The sequence below is a fragment of the Triticum urartu genome, chromosome 7A (genome assembly GCF_056163025.1).
Source record: "Triticum urartu cultivar PI428250 chromosome 7A, HENAU_Tu73, whole genome shotgun sequence".
NCBI lineage: Eukaryota > Viridiplantae > Streptophyta > Magnoliopsida > Poales > Poaceae > Triticum > Triticum urartu.
This window is the reverse complement of record NC_141879.1, coordinates 125,086,780-125,109,765: the sequence shown is the minus strand read 5'-3', so window position 1 is coordinate 125,109,765 and position 22,986 is coordinate 125,086,780. Positions and strand designations below refer to the sequence as shown.

The window sequence follows — 22,986 nt, the reverse complement described above, 5'->3', positions numbered from 1 at the left end:
GTTACCATGGAAAGCTATACAATGATGAAACTTTATTGTCTTCCGGAGTAGGGCCTTACCGAATAGGGCCTTACGAATCATGTTAATTGATATTTTCTAGGACCATTCGAGATTTTACTAAAGTGTGGAGATGTATATTCGATATATATACATTCTAGGGCATGCCTGGTTAGATTCTTATTAGATTCTAGTTCGTTTGCCAAACTAAAAATGATCCTGGTTAGTAATCTTGGCCGTTTTGCTTCTTTCCGGAGAGGAAGAAGTACATCAACCGATCCAAGCAACCACCTTAAATTAGTACTCCCTCCGTTTCTGTGCAAGTCAAACTTGTGTATGTTTGATCAAGATTATAAAATAAAATATCAACATCTACAATACAAAATAAATAAATATGGAAAAACTTTTCAAGATCGATCTAGTGATAAAATTTTTGTATTATAGATATTGATATTCTTTTCTAAAAGCTTGATCAAACATGCACATATTTGACTTTTGAAAAAACTAACGCACCTTATATTTTGGAACTGAGGGAGTATTGCGCATCTTAAAGCAATTTTTTCATAACACTTGAGCCTGAACTTAACTTAAAATACCAAACCATTTAATATCAGCGACTGTAACTTTTTGCATGAACTGAAGCGACAAATCTTTAGCCATTCTTGCAGCACAAATCTCTGTGAGAGGGTTGATGGTGAAAATAGGCCACCACAAGAAAATTCTAGGTCTCAAGGTACATTGGCTAGTAGTGATCAAATACGCATTCAACAATGTCTAGCATATGGTACAATTGAAGCAACGACTAATGTTGAACCTACACATGTAAGGAAGTGCCGCCCTTCCGAAGTTCTCATTCACTGTACCAAAAGTAGAGCCAAGGAATTGGTTAGGACAATTGCCACTTTGCCAGCACACAAAAGAAGAAAAAGAAAAACTTGCAATCAATCATGTGAAAATTTCCATTTCGTTTTTTTTTGACTTGGATTCACAATATTTATTTTATATTTGCTTCCTTGAACTTTCTAAGAAATGTTTACGACTAGCATGTGGAGACGCGGGATACTTCAGTTTCTGGGTGGATCAACTTGGAGATGCTACCATGAGCTATATTCAACTGATAAGGACAATGTTACTAGTGGGGTATGTGATGCATGAGTTATGCCATTTTAATTCATACTGGTGTGGTCTTTTTGAGGACTTGATACAATGTAGGAACTCCAAGAGAGCGGCTAAATGGCTCGCAAGCTCATCCGCTCCTATGCATGAATAGAAAATCAAAAGAAATACTAGAAAAATTCAAAAATATCCAGGGTGGGGGTTGTATGGAAGATGTTTTAGTGCATTGGGGTCTGTGCCAAATTTTAGCTCATTTCGACATCTGAGTAGCTCTCAGCAAAAAAATTGGGGTTTGTGAGAAAAGTTATCGTTCGTGCGCTACTCGGGACCATTTTTTTTTTGCTGAGAATTGTTCAGATGTACAAATGCGCTGAAATTTGGCACGGACCTCATGCACTAAAATATCTTTCATAGAAAAGACATATTTTTTTATTTTTTTTTGGTTTTATTGTTCACCGAGATCAGATAAGCTCGGGAACCGAAATAGATACCGGGTAAAACTACTCCTTATAATAAATGTGTTGCGTCCATCTCTCGACGCAAGAGGCCGGCGGTGCTCTCTCGCGTCTGAAAAAAACATGAACTATGACTCACAAGTCATAATGGAAACTATTCATGTCGATTTGGTGTTTGAACTTTGAACCAAAGAACACAAATACTTGGCTTTTTTATCTTTAACTTTTGCAACAGAGTTGACATAAAAAGCCTATGTCTTAAAATTATACGCAAAATGACTAAACTCAAATGAGCGACTTGTTAGTGAGGCTAACAGCACGATTGTCGTCGACATGCATCCACACAAAAGCTAGTGTCTAATCAAGAAATAAATAATAAGAAGAAAAGCAAAAGCCGTATCATTAGTACATACCAGCAGGCTCGTAGTTGCAACTTATGAAGACGCCGCGACCGTGGTCGCAGATGGCACGTGCGCAGCCGATCTTGGTGGAGTCCGGCCACACGACCTGAACGTACTCCCTCGCCGCCGGCGCCGTCCACGCATCCAAAGCATCTCCCGCGTTCCATGCCTTTTCCGGCGAGCCATGGAACTGGAAGAGATTCTCGCCATACCTGTGGTGGCCGGGTACGTTGACGTAGCCGGCGCCGTCCGGGCTACGTAGCCCACAGCCGCGCTCAGTGCGCTTCCCTGCTTCCCGCGCCATCTCGTCGTCCCACGCCACCGGTCGCGCGCCGGCCGCACTGCGCGCCGCGTTGTGGAGCCCGACGTAGTCCTCCGGGGAGTTCTGGGCGAGCGCGGCGACCAGGACCGCAGCCGAAATGGCCATGGAGATGGCTAGCTTCTGTGTTGCCATGATGACCGTACCACCCCAGGTCGCCGGACACACTATTGTAACTGACTGACGTGTGTGGTTGTGTGATTGTGTCTTTGCAGATTAACTGAGGTCTTCCTCGAGCTTTGATATCGATCGAGCTAACAGGCACGTCTTACCAACTTTGTATAGGCCCCTATCGACGTAGAAAACACTTTTATTAAGCCTCCACTTGAGCTGCTTGCTCAAACTCTAAATATCTCCTCTTGAACTTAGAAGACTTGACCTCGGTTTAGCAACTGATCATTCAAATTTAGGAGAAGCGGACAAGAAACTACCAGTCGGCCACATGCATCGTTCATCCCCTCGGGTACACTAGGCCCCCCCTTTTTTTTGAGAAGAGTACACTAGGTCACTAGGCCTCATGTGCAAACAAACTTGAAACCTGAGTTTATCATGACTAGCTAGGGTCAAGCACTACCATGATGCAAAGATTAAATTTGTCACCGTAAAATAAGCAGAAACATCCAAAATGCTAGTGGCAAACTAAGAAAAAAGAACCCATTCAATCAAAAACTGCGCAATACTTTGTCTTGCACACATACCAAGGTTTGAAACAGACTAAACTACCCACAAGACTTGTCTTTGAGATTTTATCAAATCATACACTATATTTGGCTGTATAAGCGCCAAATAGGATATACCCTTTGCCTGAGCTAGGGTTTGGCACCGTTTTCTTCATTGGATTTTTTCAGGGATTAGTTTTCTTGCGGTAGGGAAGGGTTTGTTAGGGGGTTTATACTTTTTCTTCTACTTTTCTTGGTTTTCTTTCTTTTACATTTTCCATTTTTCTTTTTCTAATTTTAAAAGCACATAACATTTTTTTGACTAAATACATTAACACATTTTTAAAATGTGAGATTGTTCAGTTACATGAACTAATAGAAAATGGTAAATACTTTCTAAAATTGCAAGAACATTTTCTTGTGCTTTTCATTGTCTGTATTTCATTCTCCATTTACTATTTTCAGTTATTGGTTTTCATTTTTCCTTTTTCATATTTTCATTGATGTTTATTTCTTATAAAAAAATAATTTCATTTAAAAAATATGTGAACATTTTTAATGTACGATGAACACCTTTTTAAGTAGGATAAACCCTTTTTAATACATGATGAATTTATTTTTCAATACGCGCTGATCATTTTCTGGATCCACGATGACATTTTAATAAGCAATGATAATTTTTTGATTACATGATCAGTATTTTTTAAATACACGGTTACATTTTTTAATAAACACTGAGCATTTTCTAGATACACAATGAATATTTCAATACACCATGAACACCTGTTGTACAATTTTTTAATACACGATGGCCATTTTTGGATTACACAATGTATATTTTTTGAACATTTTTGGATTACACAGTGAATATTTTTTGAAATACATGATGAACATTTTTGAATACATGATGAACATCTTTGAATGCATGATGAACATTTTCATTCATAATGAACATTTTTTAATACATGATGTACATTTTTAAAATACACGATGAACATTTTAAATACACAATGAATTGTTTCAGTGCACTCTGAACAATTTTCTAGCTATACTAAGAAAATTTTGTAATACCCCGATGAATATATTTTTTAATACACAGTGACTATTTTAGTAAAGTATGATTTTTTTCAGATATGAATATATGAAGAGAAAAAAACAAAAAGGTAAAAGAAACAGCAAGTTGTATGTCTTCTCTAGGGAACAATCGAACTGTGTGTAGGCTGCACAGAATTCTTGCAATCAGATAGGATAATGGGCCAGCCCATTGACCTGAACGTGAGTTAGCATCCTAGCTCGAACAAAGTGAGATATAGACGCTCCCAAAATTGTGCTTGGATCTCCATATCTGTAGGTTCCGGTCCATTGCATTCAAAAAAATTACACATCACAGAAGATATAGATAAAGAAATCGATCCAAGTGCATTGCTAATAGATACAACAATGTTTAATGAAACAAATCCAATTATGGAGTGGTTAGATGAGGATGAAGAGGATCCAATCATGGATGGAACCAATGCTGCTAGTGTTGTTTTTGAGAAAATAAGGCGTCTCAACTCAAGCAGGAAAGCTTCCTATGTTGATACAAAGGATAACAGAAAGAAAAGAAATAGGAATGATGATGAAGAGAATGCGTATGTAAACACTGGGAGTGAGGATGATGGCGAAGAGAATGAAAATGTTTATAATGAGAGTGAGGATAATGATGGGGTGTGTGAGGATGATGAAGATGATCCTTCAATGCAAGATCAGCAAGATGCGCAAATGCAAGTGGTAAAGGAGACACAAATTCAAGTGGAAAAGGAGACACCATCAAGCGATGGCAATTTGGAGACCCGTAGATCTAGACGGCTAGTCAAGAAGACCAAGGACGTCAACAGCCTCTACCCTGTTCTTTCCCTGAAAAGAAAATAATATAATTAACAAAATCTTCTCGTAAGTCTCTTCTGTTTGGTGTTTACGATTCATGATAATAACTTAGAAAATTCTAGTTATTTGGACCTTCTAGTTCATAGGTTAATTAAAGCTTGTTGTACATGTTCTAAGCGGTTGATCTTTAACTAGCTTGTTGTACATTACTTTATTGTTTAAGTAGTCGATTGTTCTGCTACTCTATATATACCATTAAGGCCTCATTTGGCTAAGTAAAAAAGGAAAGTAGCTAAGTTTCTAGTCCCATATCACAAGTCCATATACACGGTTGGACTAACATAAATAAGATGACCTCTTTTTCCCCTCCAGTTGGTAAAATAGTATGGAGAAATCAACAACTACTCCTTATATGCTTTCTCAAACTCAAATCTATATCTCTAGTAATCCAACATATGCAAACCCTTTCTTAAGCAATCTTATCTAACTCAAGCCCTTTACTGTTGTTTGCATGTTTCCTTTCTTCATGAAAGTTCGCTTTGATATTAATATGTCCAAAAAATTTAGTTTTAAAATAGATAAGAAATCTTGTTGTATAATATTGCTTTAAGTTGTAAACACATACTAGACACAATTCTAAGCATTGAAGTATAAATATTGTATTAAAACGAGGTGAGTTGGGAAACTCTAGTTTGCATTTATGCGCACCATGTACAATATTTGTCTTTAAGTGATACCTAACTGTTCCAATGCTAGTTGGAGCTTGGAGCGCCATGCTAGTTGGAACCTGGAAGCTTCGAGCTTTTTTAATGGAACAAGACCTCTCTCTGTTCATGCTTTAATGGTTTTCAATGGAACAAGACCTCTCTCTGTTCATGCTTTAATGGTTTTCTTTTGGAGCCGTTGTTTCAAAAGTCCTGCTAGGCAGACAACAGTCGCTGGCCGAATGTTGGACGACACGGATGATCAAACCATCCATGACAAGGCCAAGGTGCGGCACAATCGTTTGATTACTTGTCGTCTACATATCGGGTGAGTGAGCGCCGTGTGTACAGTAGTTTCATTGTTTCAATGTGATGCTAATCCTTTAAAGTCTATTGGTTGTATTGATGTATTTAAAACTTGAACTGCCCTGTGATGGTTTGGAACTGATGTTGAACTATTAAGGTTATGTTGGAGGCCATCATTAAGGTTCGAGGCCATAATTAAGGTGCCAAGTTTAGAACTAATGTGTGACGGTTATGTTGGACCGATGCAGTTTTTTAATCCCCAAAGCAAATTTGCTAAAGATTATATGATTACTCCTGAGGGTTGTTGGGCCGCTATACTTAATTATGCTCTATTTGATTCCAAATTTTGTTCAAATTTCAGCCAAATTTTGGTCAAATTTTGTTCAAAAATTAAAAACTTAGTTTTAGCAATTCGTCCAAGATTTTGCCGAAATATTTGAAATGGCCAAAATTCGGTCATCTAGGCCAGGGGCGAAAAGAGAACGCAAACTGGTCATCCTCTGGTTTTTGCCAATATAATTTGCCATTAAAGAGTCTGATTTGCCATGGTTAAAAATCTAACAACTGATTTGTGCGAATCCTTTAAGATAAATAAGGTAGTGATGATGAACTATTAAGGTAGTGTCATATATTAAAGAGTCTGATTTGCCTGGTTAAATTCGTAGTGGAGAGTAACTTAAACTAATGTCATGCATATGACACTAGTCTATATTACTAACAGAGCCTAGCGGGACTTTTAACCCGGTGGCCCACATCGCGTCCCGTCGCGTCACTGCGGTAGCAAAGTTCAGTGCGGTGGTGGTGCCTCCCGTATTGGAAATCTTTGGTGCGAGAGTGCAATGGCACCGATTGTAACTGAATAGCATCCATCCACCGGTGCCGGTCAGAACAGATTCAAGTCATTTCACCGTACAGACGGCTCCACCACTTCGCTTCAGAGCATCAACGGCCGCGCAACGGCGGGGCGCACAAAAACCTTTTTACAGCATCGAAATAGCGGATTTTTGCACGTTGCATGACGCTGGCTCCAGCGGTCATTGTAAAATATGCCGCGCGCGAGCAGCTCCACCAGGCGCGCTAACTTACAGCGTGCACGAGCAGTCGGCGCTTGCAAATAAGATTTTACATGTCCATTTTGACAATATGATGATGTTTCGAACATTAAACAAATATGAAAAATAAAGACATAACATAGTTCAATTGCACGGCATAGTTCAAAATCCCCTAACCAAGTTCATGATACATAAAAGTTCACACAAACAAATGGCACATCAACAATCATGCCACATCATCATCGTCCTCCTCTTCCTCCGATTCTTCCTCATCCGAAGACGATTCTTCCTCCTCCTCTTCATTGTCGCGCGCCGCATCGTCATCGGGAGCTCGGATGGTGTCAACCGCCTTGAGTGCCGCCGCCCACCTTTGACAATCTTTGTTGATTGTCGACCACCGGGAGCGAAGAGACCTATTCGTGCGGTCAATTCCACTCGTGTTGTGTAAATCAAAGTGCTCCTTCATCCGGATCCCATATGCATCTCTACTTTAGTCCCCTCCAACATTGGCATTCATAGACGCATGCAACCATGTATTGCATAGAAAAATGTCTTCCTCCATGTTATAGTTGCCCGCTCTTTCTTTCGGTGCATCGACTATACTCTCACCATCCTCGTCCATCTCAAACTCGTGATCATCTTCATGCACTTCATTGGTTTGAGACCAATAAAAATTGTTGGAGCCAACACCCATAGTTGTCATATATGTCTCATCATTGAAACTACAAATTATGTAGAACAAAACTAAGCTATCCATACGTATACATTTATGTAAAAAACACCAACAAAAAAAGGGGGGCAAAATCATACCTTGTGGGCATTTCATCGAACAACTTGTGCGCATTGGCTGCCGGCGCAAGAAATTGCGAGCTCTGCAGTGCTTCGGTCGGCGGAGGCGTGGCTGGACGCCCTGCAAGCTTCTTCTTCGACTGCCTACAAGAGCCATCCGTCTTCTTCTTCCCGGACACCTTCCCCGACGTCGCTGCCGCCGCATTTGGTCGCCTAGAGACGGCGGCGCGTGGCTTCACGGCGGGCGGCGGTGCGACGCCACCCTGCGAGGTCGTCCGTGGTGGCATGAAAAGGCCGTGCGCAAGAGCGGCACTTGGAGGAGGGCCGGCGGCGGCGAAGCCGAAGCTCAACCCCGCGCTAGGGCTTGCGGCAGCGGCGCGGAGGAGGTGACGGGGGAGGGATCGCGGGTGTACGGAGGGGGGATGTCGGGGCGGCCTTTCATCGATCGAATTTTGTCGGCGGCGGCGCGGGGCGGGGCGAAGGCGGGGCGGCCGGAGAGGGTGGCGGCAGTTGGTCGCGGGCGCTCCAGTGTCCAGCGCGTGGGAGCGGGCGCACGAAATAAGCGACGCGCGATGCCATTTTGCTCCGCGCAATGAACCACTTATACTGTGCGCGCATTTTTTGCGCATCCCTGGAGCGCCCGTTCCGGCTGCGCGCTGAAAAAATGACGATTTTTTCAGCGCGCTGCTAAAATCGGGCGCCTATTGAAGATGCTCTCAGTTCATACAGGCTGGGTTTCCTTTTTACCCGAATATCGCACTGTTGTTCTCTCAGGTCTTAGGAAGGTCATCCATGCTATTAAAAAAATACACTCCCAACGAATGCTTATGAATTGTCATGCGAAAACAGATAAATTTGTCATATTATTGTGTAAGGATTTGCCATATTCTAAACTAAAAATTGTCATATTGTACATATGTCTCAAAATTGTCATGTTGCAGGAGAGTAATTACCATGTGTTTTCACATATTTACCATGATTATAGCATAGAGAATTGACAGCCTAAAAAGGAAAATGATGAAACTTGTCATTCTGCCTCAAGGGAATTGACATGCTATATCAACGGAAAAGGTGAAATTATCATGCTCTATAAACAGAAAGTGTCCGTTTAATGTCGTCAGCTTGCTGTTCGCTTAGAGGCGTTTGTGGGAGCGAATGCTTTAGGATTCTCGTGCGGGATCCGACATGCCTAGGGACATTTGAGTGGCTAAAAATATGACATGATCGTTAGCATTTAGGTTTTGTAACAGGAAACGGGTTCATAAGGACCTGTAACAATTTCGTTAAGCTTTGTAATTCATACAAATGCAAAAGGACACCAACGAAAGGCAAATTACAACTTAGCCCATGAACTTTAGGATTAAAAACTGTAGCGAGAGGAAGATTGCAATCCAATCCACAATCCACCGTCCTTGAGTTTCACCACCATGCCAGGAACACCCCTCACCAGGGACAATATTTGGGAAGGGGATCACCGTTGCCGGGACACAGAAGATATAGACGCCAAGATAGTCAGAATTGTGATTGCATTATACGATTCTATAACTTTATGATCCAAATTAAACTAGCCCATTCTATGATCCTGCTTAGTAGAATCTATGTTTCTATAATTTTGATAGTTAAGATTTTATGTTTTGCAATTCTATCATCGGACCTCTGATCCGATTCGAAGTCACTATTAAATAAGGGTCACCATCCAAAAGAGTTCTATGATTGCATGTTCGTGTGGATATAATTTGCATTCTGAAACTTAAAGAAAATTTAAGAGCGCAAATAACCCAGTATGAACAAATGTGCTTATTTTATTTTAACTTTCATGCATGTTTAGTTGGTTATTTTATCTTAAAAAATATTTGTTTTTGAAATTCATACGGATCTAATTTGAAAATATAACTAATTTTAAAAAATATAGATATTTATGGAATACATGGTGAATTTATTTTACACAAATAAAGCTACTAAAATTCTTTTATTTCCAATTTGATGTAAAATCTGCTAATTATGTGGTTGCACGTCAATATAGATATTTTTGGAATGCATATTGAAATTATTTTATACAGAAAATGCTAAATTTCTTTTATTTCTTAATTTTTTTATATAAAATCTAACAAATATTTGGTTGTACCTCAGCCAATTTGCCTAATTGGCATGTGTGATGTCATCAACCTATGTGCACTCCCATTCAAATTAGCTTGATGACATCATTGGTGGCGTCACTCATGTTTTGTAGCAGGTTTAAGCCGACCGTGCTGCTATGCCTTTGTTCAGTCGCAACATCTTATGGACGTTGCCACGTTCTTATCTGTTTATCAAAGTGCTTCTATGATTGCTCAAGACATCTCTTTTTAACAGAGGAACAATCCAATCTCATTTTGTTCCATTTTTAGTCTAATAGTGAAGGATATGCCATTAATAATGCCAAAAGGGCTACTTTACCTCTTACAAGTGAATTTTAGTCGTGAAAATAAGGGCGCATTTGGTTGGGAGGATTTTTGTGGGAAAGTCGCTGGAATTGAAAACAGAGGAAAGTTTAACAGAAGCAGCGTTCGGTGCGCGGGAATGGATCGCTGAGATTCCGGCGAAAAGTTTTTGTATCCCCTACTTTCACGGAAAAGAAAACATTCACGACAAGCTCTTTTTTGGGGCGGAAGCCCGAGGTGAAATATAGGAAACGTGAGCTCACACCATGGTCTTGCCTCCGTAGCCTTTATCTCTGGACCCACATCTACCACATACATGGGATAAAGTCTCTAGTTTATTTGCACCATGGGTCCCAGTTTTGTACTATGTCACACGCCTCTATCCATTTCCTTCGTTTACTTTTCCCACACTCCAAACGTCCATATCCCAAATCTTCCTCAAATTTTTATTCCTCCATTTTCACATCTCATTCATTTGCTATTCCTTCACCATGTTAAATTTCTATGGTTTCTTCACATCCAAACCGAACGGCCCCTAAGAATGTAGCATATATTTGACGGATGAGATAACTTAGTGTATGTGTATTAACGTTATGACATGATGGGAAAAGTTAACTTCCGAACCACCAACTTTTAGCAACAAAGGCGAACGACTCACTCGCCATCCGATCCGCTTCTCGCGCGAGCCCAACCGCAGGATTAGCTTCTCCACATGGAAGGATTTCACGGAGAAAAAAGGGCCCGCACTCGCCATCCAAACCAAACGGCCCCTAAGAATGTAGCATATATTTGACGGATGAGATAACTTAGTGTATGTGAATGAATGTTATGACATGATGGGAAAAGTTAACTTCCGAACCACCAATTTTTAGCAACAAAGGCGAACGACTCACTCGTCATCCGATCCGCTTCTCGCGCGAGCCCAACCGCAGGATCAGCTTTTCCACATGGAAGGATTTCACGGAGAAAAAAGGGCTCGCACGTGGAAGGATTTTACACAGAAAAAAGGGTGCATCCACAAGGGATTGAGCTTCCGACCAGTTGGTTGAGGTCCTGGTGCGCTACCAACCAGGCTAGGCTTGTTTTTGTCTTTTGAATTCAGTTTAGTCTACTTTTATATTTTATTTTAGAGTGAGAAAAAACAACAACCCTTTTGATGAAGGGCGGATCCATATGGACGAAAAAATTTCTGAAGGATCAATGCATTGTATTTGTACTTGTCTTCTTTCCATAATGATGACTAGTTTTTAGAGAAATAAATGTTCCGATTCCTATAGAACTTGAACTCCAGTCGTTATCTCATATGTAACCCGAGGAAAAAAGTTTGTTTTGAAATATACCCAAAGAGCATGATAGTTTACACACCACAAATCTATATCTATATCTATATCTATACCTACTATTAAAGGGAGGTGATATTTTTGGTTTCGTCCCACTTTGTTTGGTCCCGCTTCAATTAATTTCACGTATACTATTTGATTTTGTTACTTGTCACCTGTTTTGGCCCAACAGAGGAAGCCCATCTGGCGGTGCACTGTGACCTAGGTCCGTAGAGCTGGCAAAAAATAAAATTGTCGATAGAAGGGTTCGATCTCATAACTTGCCAATCGATCCAACTGACCTAGCTAGAGATATGAGAGGATTTTTTTTCCTCCCGTTGTAACGCACGGGCCTTTTTGCTAATCTGATACTTACATACAAACGTCGCAATAACTTTTCTGACCCTATTTTTTTTTGTTGAAAACATATTGGCGGTAATTTTTGTGTAAATAATATAGAAATATATAGTTCGACACCGGTAATTTACATACAGACATCATGGTAAGGGTTGACCCAGTGAAAAAAGTTATTTTAAATATCCCCCATGATAAGTTTTTTCGTAAGTAGTGTGATAACCGATGTATCACATACATGCTAACTTAGGTATAAAACATCGTGGTAAGTTTGGCGCATCGGGTGGGTGAAATCATACCTCAATAACATCTGTGTAAAATAGCATGGTAAATTACGCATAGTAGAGCTGATAACTCACGTATGAACATATACTGCTACTTCTTGAGCATACGTTGGTTTTTCTCTTAAAGAGGAAAAGATGATGCAGCAAAATAGCGTAAGTATTTTCCTCGGTTTTTTTGAACCAATGTATCAATCCAGTAGAAGGTAACACGCAAGTCCCTAGTACCTGCACAAACAAACAAAAACCTCGCAACCAACGCGATAAAAGGGTTGTCAATCCCTTCACGGTCACTTACGAAAGTGAGATCTGATAGAGATAATAAGATAAATATTTTTGATATTTTTATTTTATAGATTGGAAAATAAAGATTGCAAAATAAACAACGATAGAAATAGCAAGTAGATAGGAAAATAATATGATGGAAAATAGACCCGGGGGCCATAGGTTTCACTAGTGGCTTCTCACAAGATAGCAAATTCTACGGTGGGTGAACAAATTACTGTCGAGCAATTGATAGAGAAGTGCATAGTTATGAGAATATCTAAGCATGATCATGTATATAGGCATCACGTCCGCGACAAGTAGACCAAAACGATTCTGCATCTACTACTATTACTCCGCACATCGACCGCTATCCAGCATGCATCTAGAGTATTAAGTTCAGAAGAACAGAGTAACGCATTAGGCAAGATGACATGATGTAGAGCGATAAACTCAAGCAATATGATATAAACCTCATCTTTTCATCCTCGATGGAAACAATACAATACGCCTTGCTGCCCCTGCTGTCACTGGGAAAGGACACCGCAAGATTGAACCCAAAACTAAGCACTTCTCCCATTGCAAGAAAGATCAATCTAGTAGGCCAAACCAAACTGGTAATTCAAAGAGACTTGCAAAGATATTAAATCATGCATAAAATAATTCAGAGAAGAATCAAATATTGTTCATAGATAATCTTGATCACAAACCCACAATTGATTGGCGACAAACACACCGCAAAAAGAATTACATCGAATAGATCTCCAAGAGAATCAAGGAGAACTTTGTATTGAGATCCAAATAGAGAGAAGAAGCCTTCTAGCAAATAACTATGGACCCAAAGGTCTGTGGTAAACTACTCACACATCATCGGAGAGGCTATGGTGTTGATGTAGAAGCCCTCCGTGATCGATTCCCCTCCCGACGGAGCGCCGGAAAAGGCCCCAAGATGGGATCTCACGGATACAGAAGGTTGCGGCGGTGGAAATAGGGTTTCATGGTGCTCTCGGATGTTTTCGGGGTATATGAGTATATATAGGCGAAAGAAGTAGGTCGGCGGAGCTACGAGGGGCCCACGAGGGTGGGGGCGCGCCTGCCCCCCCTCTGCGCGCCCTCCTACCTCGTGGTCGCCTCGTTTCCCATGACGTCCACTCCAAGTCTCCTGGATTGCGTTTGTTCCAAAAATAACTCTCCCAAAGGTTTCATTCCGTTTGATATTCCTTTTCTGCGAAACACTGAAATGGGCAAAAAAACCAGCAATTTGCACTGGGCCTTTGGTTAGTAGGTTAGTCCCAAAAATAATATAAAAATGTATATTAAAGCCCATTAAACATCCAAAACAGATAATATAATAGCATGGAACAATAAAAAATTATAGATATGTTGGAGACGTATCAAGCATCCCCAAGCTTAATTCCTGCTCGTCCTCGAGTAGGTAAATGATAAAAACAGAATTTTTGATGTGGAATGCTACCTAGCTTAATTCTCAATGTAATTTTCTTTATTGTGGCATGAATGTTCAGATCCGAAAGATTCAAGACAAAAATTTAATATTGACATAAAAATAACAATACTTCAAGCATACTAACAAAGCAATCATGTCTTCTTAAAATAACATGGCCAAAGGAAGTTATCCCTACAAAATCATATAGTCTGGCTATGCTCTATCTTCATCACACAAAGTATTTAATCATGCACAACCCCGATGACAAGCCAAGCAATTGTTTCATACTTTTGATGTTCTCAAACTTTTTCAATCTTCACACAATATATGAGCGTGAGCCATGGATATAGCACTATATGTGGAATAGAATGGTGGTTGTGGAGAAGACAAAAAAAAGGAGAAGATAGTCTCACATCAACTAGGTGTATCAACGAGCTATGGAGATGACCATCAATAGATATCAATGTGAGTGAGTAGGGATTGCCATGCAACGGATGCACTAGAGCTATAAGTGTATGAAAGCTCAACAAAAAAAACTAAGTGGGTGTGCATCCAACTCGCTTGCTCACGAAGACCTAGGGCATTTTGAGGAAGCCCATCATTGAAATATACAAGCCAAGTTTTATAATGTAAAATTCCCATTAGTATATGAAAGTTACATCATAGGAGACTCTCTATCATGAAGATCATGGTGCTACTTTGAAGCACGAGTGTGGTAAAAGGATAGTAACATTGTCCCTTCTCTCTTTTTCTCTTATTTTTTTATTTGGGTCTTTTCCTTTTTTATGGCCTCTTTTTTTCTTCTTTTTTTATTTTCGTCCGGAGTCTCATCCCGACTTGTGGGAGAATCATAGTCTCCATCATCCTTTCCTCACTTAGGACAATGCTCTAATAATGATGATCATCACACTTTTATTCACTTACAACTCAAAAATTACAACTCGATACTAGAATAAAATATGACTCTATGTGAATGCCTCCGGCAGTGTACCGAGATGTGCAATGAATCAAGAGTGACATGTATGAAAGAATTATAAAGGTGGCTTTGCCACAAATACAATGTCAACTACACGATCATGCAAAGCAATATGACAATGATGTAATGTGTCATAACAAACGGAATGGTGGTAAGTTGCAAGGCAATATATCTCAGAATGGCTATGAAAATGCCATAATAGGTAGATATGGTGTCTGTTTTGAGGAAGGTATATGGTGGGTGTATGGTACCGGCAAAAGTTGCACGGTACTAGAGAGGCTAGCAATGGTGGAAGGGTGAGAGTGCGTATAATCCATGGACCCAACATTAGTCATAAAGAACTCACATACTTATTGCAAAAATATATTAGTTATCGAAACAAAGTACTATGCGCATGCTCCTAGGGGGATAGATTGGTAGGAAAAGACCATCGCTCGTCCCCGACCGCCACTCATAAGGAAGACAATCAATAAATAAGTCATGCTCCAACTTCATCACATAACGGTTCACCATACGTGCATGCTACGGGAATCACAAACTTTAGAACAAGTATTTCTCAAATTCACAACTACTCAACTAGCATGACTCTAATATCACCATCTTAATATCTCAAAATAATCATCAAGTATCAAACTTCTCATAGTATTCAATGCACTTTTTATGAAAGTTTTTATTATACCCATCTTGGATGCCTATCATATTAGAACTAATTTTATAGCCAAAGCAAATTACCATGCTGTTCTAAAAGACTCTCAGAATAATATAAGTGAAGCATGAGAGATCAATAATTTCTATAAAATAAAATCACCACCGTGCTCTTAAAGATATAAGTGAAGCACTAGAGCAAAATTATCTAGCTCAAAAGATATAAGTGAAGCACATAGAGTATTCTAATAAATTCCAATTCATGTGTGTCTCTCCAAAAGGTGTGTACAGCAAGGATGACTGTGGTAAACTAAAAATCAAAGACTCAAATGATACAATACGCTCCAAGCAAAACAAATATCATCTGGTGAATAAAAATATAGCCTCAAGTAAAGTTACCGATGGACGAAGACGAAAGAGAGGATGCCTTCCGGGGCATCCCCAAGCTTAGTCTTTTGGTTATTCTTGAATTTTACCTTGGGGTTCCTTGGGCGTCCCCAAGCTTAGGCTCTTGCCACTCCTTATTCCAAAATCCATCAAATCTTTACCCAAAACTTGAAAACTTCACAACACAAAACTCAACAGAAAATCTCATGAGCTCCGTTAGTATAAGAAAACAAACCACCACTTCAAGGTACTGTAATTAACTCATTCTTTATTTATATTGGTGTTAAACCTACTGTATTCCAACTTCTCTATGGTTCATACCCCCCAATACTAGCCATAGATTCATCAAAATAAGCAAACAACACACGAAAAACAGAATCTGTCAAAAACAGAACAGTCTGTAGTAATCTGTAGGTTTTGAATACTTATGTAACCCCAAAAATTCTGAAATAAATTGGTGGACGTGAGGAATTTATCTATTAATCATCTTAAAAAAGAATCAACCTAATCGCACTCTCCAGTAAAAAATGGCAGCTAATCTCGTGAGCGCTAAAGTTTCTGCTTTTTACACCAAGATCGCAAAGACCTCCCCCCAAGTCTTTCCAAAGGTTCTACATGGCACAAACACTAATTAAAAACATAAAACCACATATAAACATAAGTTAGATGAATTATTTATTACTAAACAGGAACAAAAAACAAGAAACAAAAATAAAATTGGGTTGCCTCCCAACAAGCGCTATCATTTAACGCCCCTAGCTAGGCATAAAAACAAGAATAGATCTAGGTATTGTCATCTTTGGTATGCAATTCTTCAATAAAACACTTATAACCCTTAGGAGTTTCCTTCTTTTTATTAATGATCAGACTCCTAGGCAAGAAATGAAGAAATTCATTTGTAGCAAAAGGTTCCTTAATGATAGCGAAAAAGTTGGGGTGAACACTTATTGTTTTGAGATCCGCATTTTCCTTACTAGAAGATTCACCTTTATTTTTAGGCACATACATAAACTTGGCAACTCTAGTAGTAGGAGGATTTGGAGTATTTTTCACGGAAGAAAAGGCAAACCCTAAGTTGGTAATAATATCCTCAAGTTTATCAATTCTTGTGGAATCTTGATCTATCTTTTCGTTAACTATGGGTTCTTTTTCTTTAAAAAAATTCAGAGTAACTCCTACCTTAGATCCTGATACGTCTCCAACGTATCTATAATTTTTCATTGTTCCATGCTATTATATTATATGTTTTGGATGTTTAATGGGCTTTATTATACACTTTTATATTATTTTTGGGACTAACCTACTAACCAAAGGCCCAGTACAAATTGCTATTTTTTTTCTATTTCAGTGTTTCGCAGAAAAAGAATATCAAACGGAATCCAAACGGAATGAAACCTTTGGGAGAGTGATTTTTGGAACAAACGCAATCTAGGAGACTTGGAGTGGATGTCAAGGAAGCATCGAGGAGGCCACGAGGCAGGGAGGCGTGCCCCCCACCCTCGTGGGCCCCTCGTGGCTCCCCTGACCGACTTCTTTTGCCTACATATACTCATATACCCCAAAAACATCCGAGAGCACCATGAAACCCTATTTCCACCGCAGCAACCTTATGTACCCAAGAGATCCCATCTTGGGGCCTTTTCTGGAGCTCCGCCGGAGGGGGAATCGATCACGGAGGGCTTCTACATCAACGCCATAGCCTCTCTGATGATGTGTGAGTAGTTTACCACAAACCTTTGGGTCCATAGTTATTAGCTAGATGGCTTCTTCTCTCTCTTTGGATCTCAATACAAAGTTCCCCTCGATCTTCTTGGAGATCTATTCGATGTAATTCTTTTTGTGTCGAGATCCGATGAATTGTGGGTTTATGATCAAGATTATCTATGAACAATATTTGGTTCTTCTCTGAATTATTTTATGTATGATTTGTTATCTTTGCAAGTCTCTTCGAATTATCAGGTTGGTTTGGCCTACTAGATTGATCTTTCTTGTAATGGGAGAAGTGCTTAGCTTTTGGTTCAATCTTGCGGTGTCCTTTCCCAGTGACAGTGGGGGCAGCAAGGCACGTATTGTATTGTTGCCATCGAGGATAAAAAAGATGGGGTTTATATCATATTGCTTGAGTTTATCCCTCTACATCATGTTATCTTGCCTAATGTGCTACTCTGTTCTTATGAACTTAATACTCTGGATGCATGCTGGATAGCGGTCAATGTGTGGAGTAATTGTAGTAGATGCAGAATAGTTTCGGTCTACTTGTCGCGGACGTGATGCCTATATACATGATCATGCCTAGATATTCTCATAATTATGCACTTTTCTATCAATTGCTCGATAGTAATTTGTTTACCCACCATAAGACTTATGCTATTTTGAGAGAAGCCACTAGTGAAACCTATGGCCCCCGGGTCTATTTCCATCATATAAGTTTCCAATCTATTTTACTTTGCAATCCTTACTTTTAATCTATATCATAAAAATACCAAAAATATTTATCTTATTATCTCTATCAGATCTCACTTTTGCAAGTGGCCGTGAAGGGATTGACAATCCCTTTATCGCATTGGTTGCAAGGTTCTTATTTGTTTGTGTAGGTGCGAGGCGACTTGCGTGTAGTCTCCTACTAGATTGATACTTTGGTTCTCAAAAACTGAGGGAAATACTTACGCTACTTTGCTACATCACCCTTTCCTCTTCAAGGGAAAACCAACGCAGTTCTCAAGAGGTAGCAGATCCATATTGGGTCATCTGGTTGTGGATCTTTTTATCCAAATTCTCAATCAACTCTACAGTGGCAACTTTATTTTCAATAATTTCAAGCCTTTGCATCACATGTTCCAAAGTTAAAATAGTTCCATTAACCAAGAGAGGCGGTGGCCCAACCAAATCTATCATAGCATTATAAGAATCAAAAGTACGGCTACCCAAGAAATTCCCTCTGATAATGGTATCAAGAATATATCTATTCCAAGGGGTGATGCCTACATAAAAATTGCGAAGAAGAACGAAAGTGGATTGCTTCCTAGTGGATCTATTCTGAGCATTGCAAATTCTATACCAAGCATCTTTTAAATTTTCTCCCCCCTTTGTTTAAAATTGAGAACTTCATGATCGGGAGTACTAACGGTGATAGAAGGGCTAGCCATAATAGCAAAACCAACGATCTAACACACAATTCATCGAATCTCGACAAACACACTGCAAAAAGAATTACATCGAATAGATCTCCAAGAGAATCGAGGAGAACTTTGTATTGAGATCCAAAGAGAGAGAAGAAGCCATCTAGGTAATAACTATGGACCCGAAGGTCTGTGGTAGACTACTCACACATCATCGGAGAGGCTATGGTGTTGATGTAGAAGCCCTCCATGATCTATTCCCCCTCCGACAGAGCGCTGGAAAAGGCCCCAAGATGGGATCTCACGGGTATAGAAGGTTGCGGCGGTGGAAATAGGGTTTTGTGGTGCTCTCGGATGTTTTCGGGGTATATGAGTATGTATAGGCGAAAGAAGTAGGTCGGCGGAGCCACGAGGGGCCCATGAGGGTGGGGAGCGCGCCTACCCCCCTGGGTGCGCCGTCCTACCTCGTGGCCGCCCCGTTTCTTCCTTGACGTCCACTCCAAGTCTCCTAGATTGCCTTTGTTCCAAAAATAACTCTCCCGAAGGTTTCATTCCGTTTGGATTCCGTTTGATATTCCTTTTCTGCGAAACACTGAAATAGGCAAAAAACAGCAATTTGCACTAGGCCTGAGGGAGTGCTGGATTAGTGGGTCTCCGGACAGCCGGACTATATTCTTTGGTCGAACTGTTGGACTATGAAGATACAAGATTGAAGACTTCGTCTCGTGTCCGGATGGGACTCTACTTGGCGTGGAAGGCAAGCTAGGTAATACGGATATGTATATCTCCTCCTTTGTAACCGACCTTCTGTAACCCTAGCCCCCTCTGGTTTCTATATAAACCGGAGGGTTTTAGTCCGTAGGACAACATACAATCATACCATAGGCTAGCTTCTAGGGTTTAGCCTCTCCGATCTCGTGGTAGATCAACTCTTGTAATACTCATATCATCAAGAATAAATCAAGCAGGACGTAGGGTTTTACCTCCATCAAGAGGGCCCAAACCTGGGTAAAACATCGTGTCCCCTGCCTCCTGTTACCATCCGCCTTAGACGCACAGTTCGGGACCCCCTACCCGAGATCCGCCGGTTTTGACACCGACATTGGTGCTTTCATTGAGAGTTCCTTTGTGTCGTCGCCGTTAGGCTTGATGGCTCCTACTATCATCGATAGCGATGCAGTCCAGGGTGAGACTTTTCTCCCCGGACAGATCTTTGTGTTCGGCGGCTTCGCACTGTGGGCCAACTCGCTTGGCCATCTGGAGCAGATCGAAAGTTACGCCCCTGGCCACCAGGTCAGGTTTGGAAGTTTAAACTACACGGCCGATATCCGCGGAGACTTGATCTTCGATGGATTCGAGCCCCTGCCTTGTGCGCCACGCGGTCATGATGAGTACGATTTAGCTCTACCATCGGACCGTATTCAGGAGATCGCACTGGCAGCCGCTCTGAGCCTCAATTCGGAGCCAGTTGCGCCATCCATGGATGGGTGTATAGACCCCATCACGTAGGCCGTATCCTCAGCGGCGATCGAGCCAAATATCGACCTTACCCTTCACGAGAGCCGTGTTACCAAACTGCCGGATCCCTCTCCGGCCACGGACTCCGAACCGCCTGCGCCCGTTCCTATTGAATCCGATTGGGCGCTAATCATGGAGTTTACCTCCGCGGATATTTTTCAGCACTCGCCCTTCGGCGACATATTGAACTCATTAAGGTCTCTCTCCTTGTCAGGAGGATCCTGGCCGAACCACGTCCAGCAGGATTGGGATGCGGATGACGAAGAAATTCGCTGCCCACCCACCACCACTTAGTAACCACTGTCGATGACTTAACCGACATGCTCGACTTCGACTCCGAAGACATCGACGGTATGGACGATGATGCGGGAGTCGAAGAGGAACCACTGCCCACAGGGCACTGGACAGCCACCTCATCATATGATATATACATGGTGGACACACCCAAAGAAGGCAATGGCGACGAGACAACGGAGGATGACCCATCCAAGAAGCAACCCAAGCGCCAGCGTCAGCGGCGCCGCTCTAAGTCCCGCCAAGGCAAAAGTGGTGATACCGGCACCGGAGATAATAGCACTCCGGACAGTGCCGAAGACAACAACAATCCCCTCCAGCAAGATTTAGAGCAGGAGGATGGAGGAGCCAGCCCTCCTGAGAGAGCGGCAGATGGAGAGGAGGAGGATGATAATTACATGCCTCCCTCCGAAGACGAGGCAAGCCTCAGCGATGACGAATTCGTCATGCCAGAGGATCCCGTCGAACAAGAGCGCTTCAAGCGCCGGGTTATAGCCACGGCAGATAGCCTTAAGAAAAAGTAGCAGTAGCTTCAAGCTGATCAAAATTTGCTAGCTGACAGATGGACTGAAGTCCTGGCGGCCAAGGGATATAAACTCGAACGCCCCTCCAAGAGTTACCCAAAGTGCAGGTTGCTACCCCGACTGGAGGAGGAAGCACCGAAACCTACATCCCCGGCGTATGACGCGGCCGATCGGCCACCTCGTGGCCGCGACAGAGAGATATTTCAGCCAAAAGCTCAGCCCACACCCCGATGTCATTCAAATAAAAAGGCATGTGGAAATATGCCAGACCTACGAGATGTATTGGAGGACAAAGCAAAACATGCAAGAACGATCTACGAATCACGAGGGCGCGCCACGATGCGAGACGATAATTGTCATGTCGGATACCGTAAAAGTAAGTCCGGTCGGGCCGAACACAGCAGGCAAGACTCATTCGAGCTACGTCGTGATATAGCCCAGTACAGAGGCGCCGCACACCCCTTATGCTTCACAGACGAAGTAATGGATCATCAAATCCCAGAGGGTTTCAAACCCGTAAATATAAAATCATACGACGGCACAACAGATCCTGCGGTATGGATCGAGGATTTCCTCTTGCACATCCACATGGCCCGCGGTGATGACCTACACGCCATCAAATACCTCCCACTCAAACTCAAAGGACCAGCTCAACATTGGCTCAACATCTTGGCAGCAGAGTCCATTGGCTGTTGGGAAGATCTGGAAGCCTCATTCCTTGACAACTTTCAGGGCACTTACGTGCGACCACCAGATGCCGATGACTTGAGCCACATAATTCAGCAGTCAGAGGAATCGGCCAGGCAATTCTGGACACGGTTCCTAACAAAGAAAAATCAAATCGTCGACTGTCCGGATGCAGAGGCCCTAGCAGCTTTCAAGCACAACATCCGCGACGAGTGGCTAGCCCGGCACCTTGGTCAGGAAAAGCCGAAATCTATGGCAGCCCTCACGACACTCATGACCCGCTTTTGTGCGGGAGAAGACAACTGGCTGGCTCATAGTAATAACATATCAAAGAACCATGGTACTTCGGATACCAAGGATGGCAATGGCAGGTCACGTCACAACAAACATAAGCGCCGCATTAACAGCGACAATACCGATGATACGACAGTCAATGCCGAATTCAAAGGCTCTAAACCCGGTCAGCGGAAAAAGCCATTCAAAAGAAGCACTCTGGGCCCGTCCAGTTTGGACCGTATACTCGATCGCTCGTGTCAAATACACGGCACCCCCGACAAGCCATCCAACCACACCAACAGGGATTGTTGGGTGTTCAAGCAGGCCAGCAAGTTAAATGCCAAAAACAAAGATAAGGGGTCACATAGCGATGACGAGGAGGAGCCTCGGCAGCCGAACACCGAAGGACAGAAGAGGTTCCCCCCTCAAGTGCGGACGGTGAACATGATATATGCAACCCACATCCCCAAGAGGGAACGGAAGCGTGCGCTCAGGGACGTATATGCGTTGGAGCCAGTCGCCCCAAAATTCAACCCATGGTCTTCCTGTCCGATCACCTTCGACCGCAGGGACCACCCCACTAGTATCCGTCATGGCGGATTCGCCGCATTGGTCCTAGACCCAATCATTGACGGATTTCACCTCACTCGAGTTCTTATGGATGGTGGCAGCAGCCTGAACCTGCTTTATCAGGACACAGTGCGCAAAATGGGTATCGACCCCTCAAGGATCAAACCCACAAAAACGACCTTTAAAGGCGTCATACCAGGTGTAGAGGTCCATTGCACAGGCTCAGTCACACTAGAAGTGGTCT

At 41.8% G+C, this 22,986-nt stretch overlaps 2 protein-coding genes across 2 annotated transcripts; one reads left to right on the top strand and one right to left on the bottom strand.

Moving 5' to 3' along the window:
* Positions 1-621: 621 nt before the first annotated feature.
* On the bottom strand, positions 622-2,578 carry LOC125525065 (pathogenesis-related protein 1). Its single transcript, XM_048690074.2, has 2 exons — positions 1,982-2,578; positions 622-854 (listed from the first exon to the last, which is right to left on the bottom strand). The coding sequence occupies exons 1-2, from the start codon at positions 2,421-2,423 to the stop codon at positions 772-774; spliced, it is 525 nt and encodes a 174-aa protein (XP_048546031.1). The 5' UTR covers positions 2,424-2,578; the 3' UTR covers positions 622-771.
* A 1,620-nt stretch (positions 2,579-4,198) lies between these two features.
* On the top strand, positions 4,199-4,858 carry LOC147958461 (uncharacterized). The gene is made up of 2 exons (XM_087532143.1): positions 4,199-4,226; positions 4,299-4,858. The coding sequence occupies exons 1-2, from the start codon at positions 4,199-4,201 to the stop codon at positions 4,856-4,858; spliced, it is 588 nt and encodes a 195-aa protein (XP_087388269.1).
* The last annotated feature ends 18,128 nt before the right edge of the window (positions 4,859-22,986 follow it).

Bases quoted from the DNA above. Each gene is read 5' to 3' on its own strand.
- LOC125525065 (XM_048690074.2), bottom strand. From the start codon at position 2,423: ATGGCAACACAGAAGCTAGCCATCTCCATGGCCATTTCGGCTGCGGTC. The intron at 855-1,981 runs GTATGTACTAAT...CTTTTGGTACAG, and splicing joins TTGCAACTACGAGCCTGCTG to TGAATGAGAACTTCGGAAGG.
- LOC147958461 (XM_087532143.1), top strand. From the start codon at position 4,199: ATGGGCCAGCCCATTGACCTGAACGTGA. The intron at 4,227-4,298 runs GTTAGCATCCTA...CCATATCTGTAG, and splicing joins GCCCATTGACCTGAACGTGA to GTTCCGGTCCATTGCATTCA.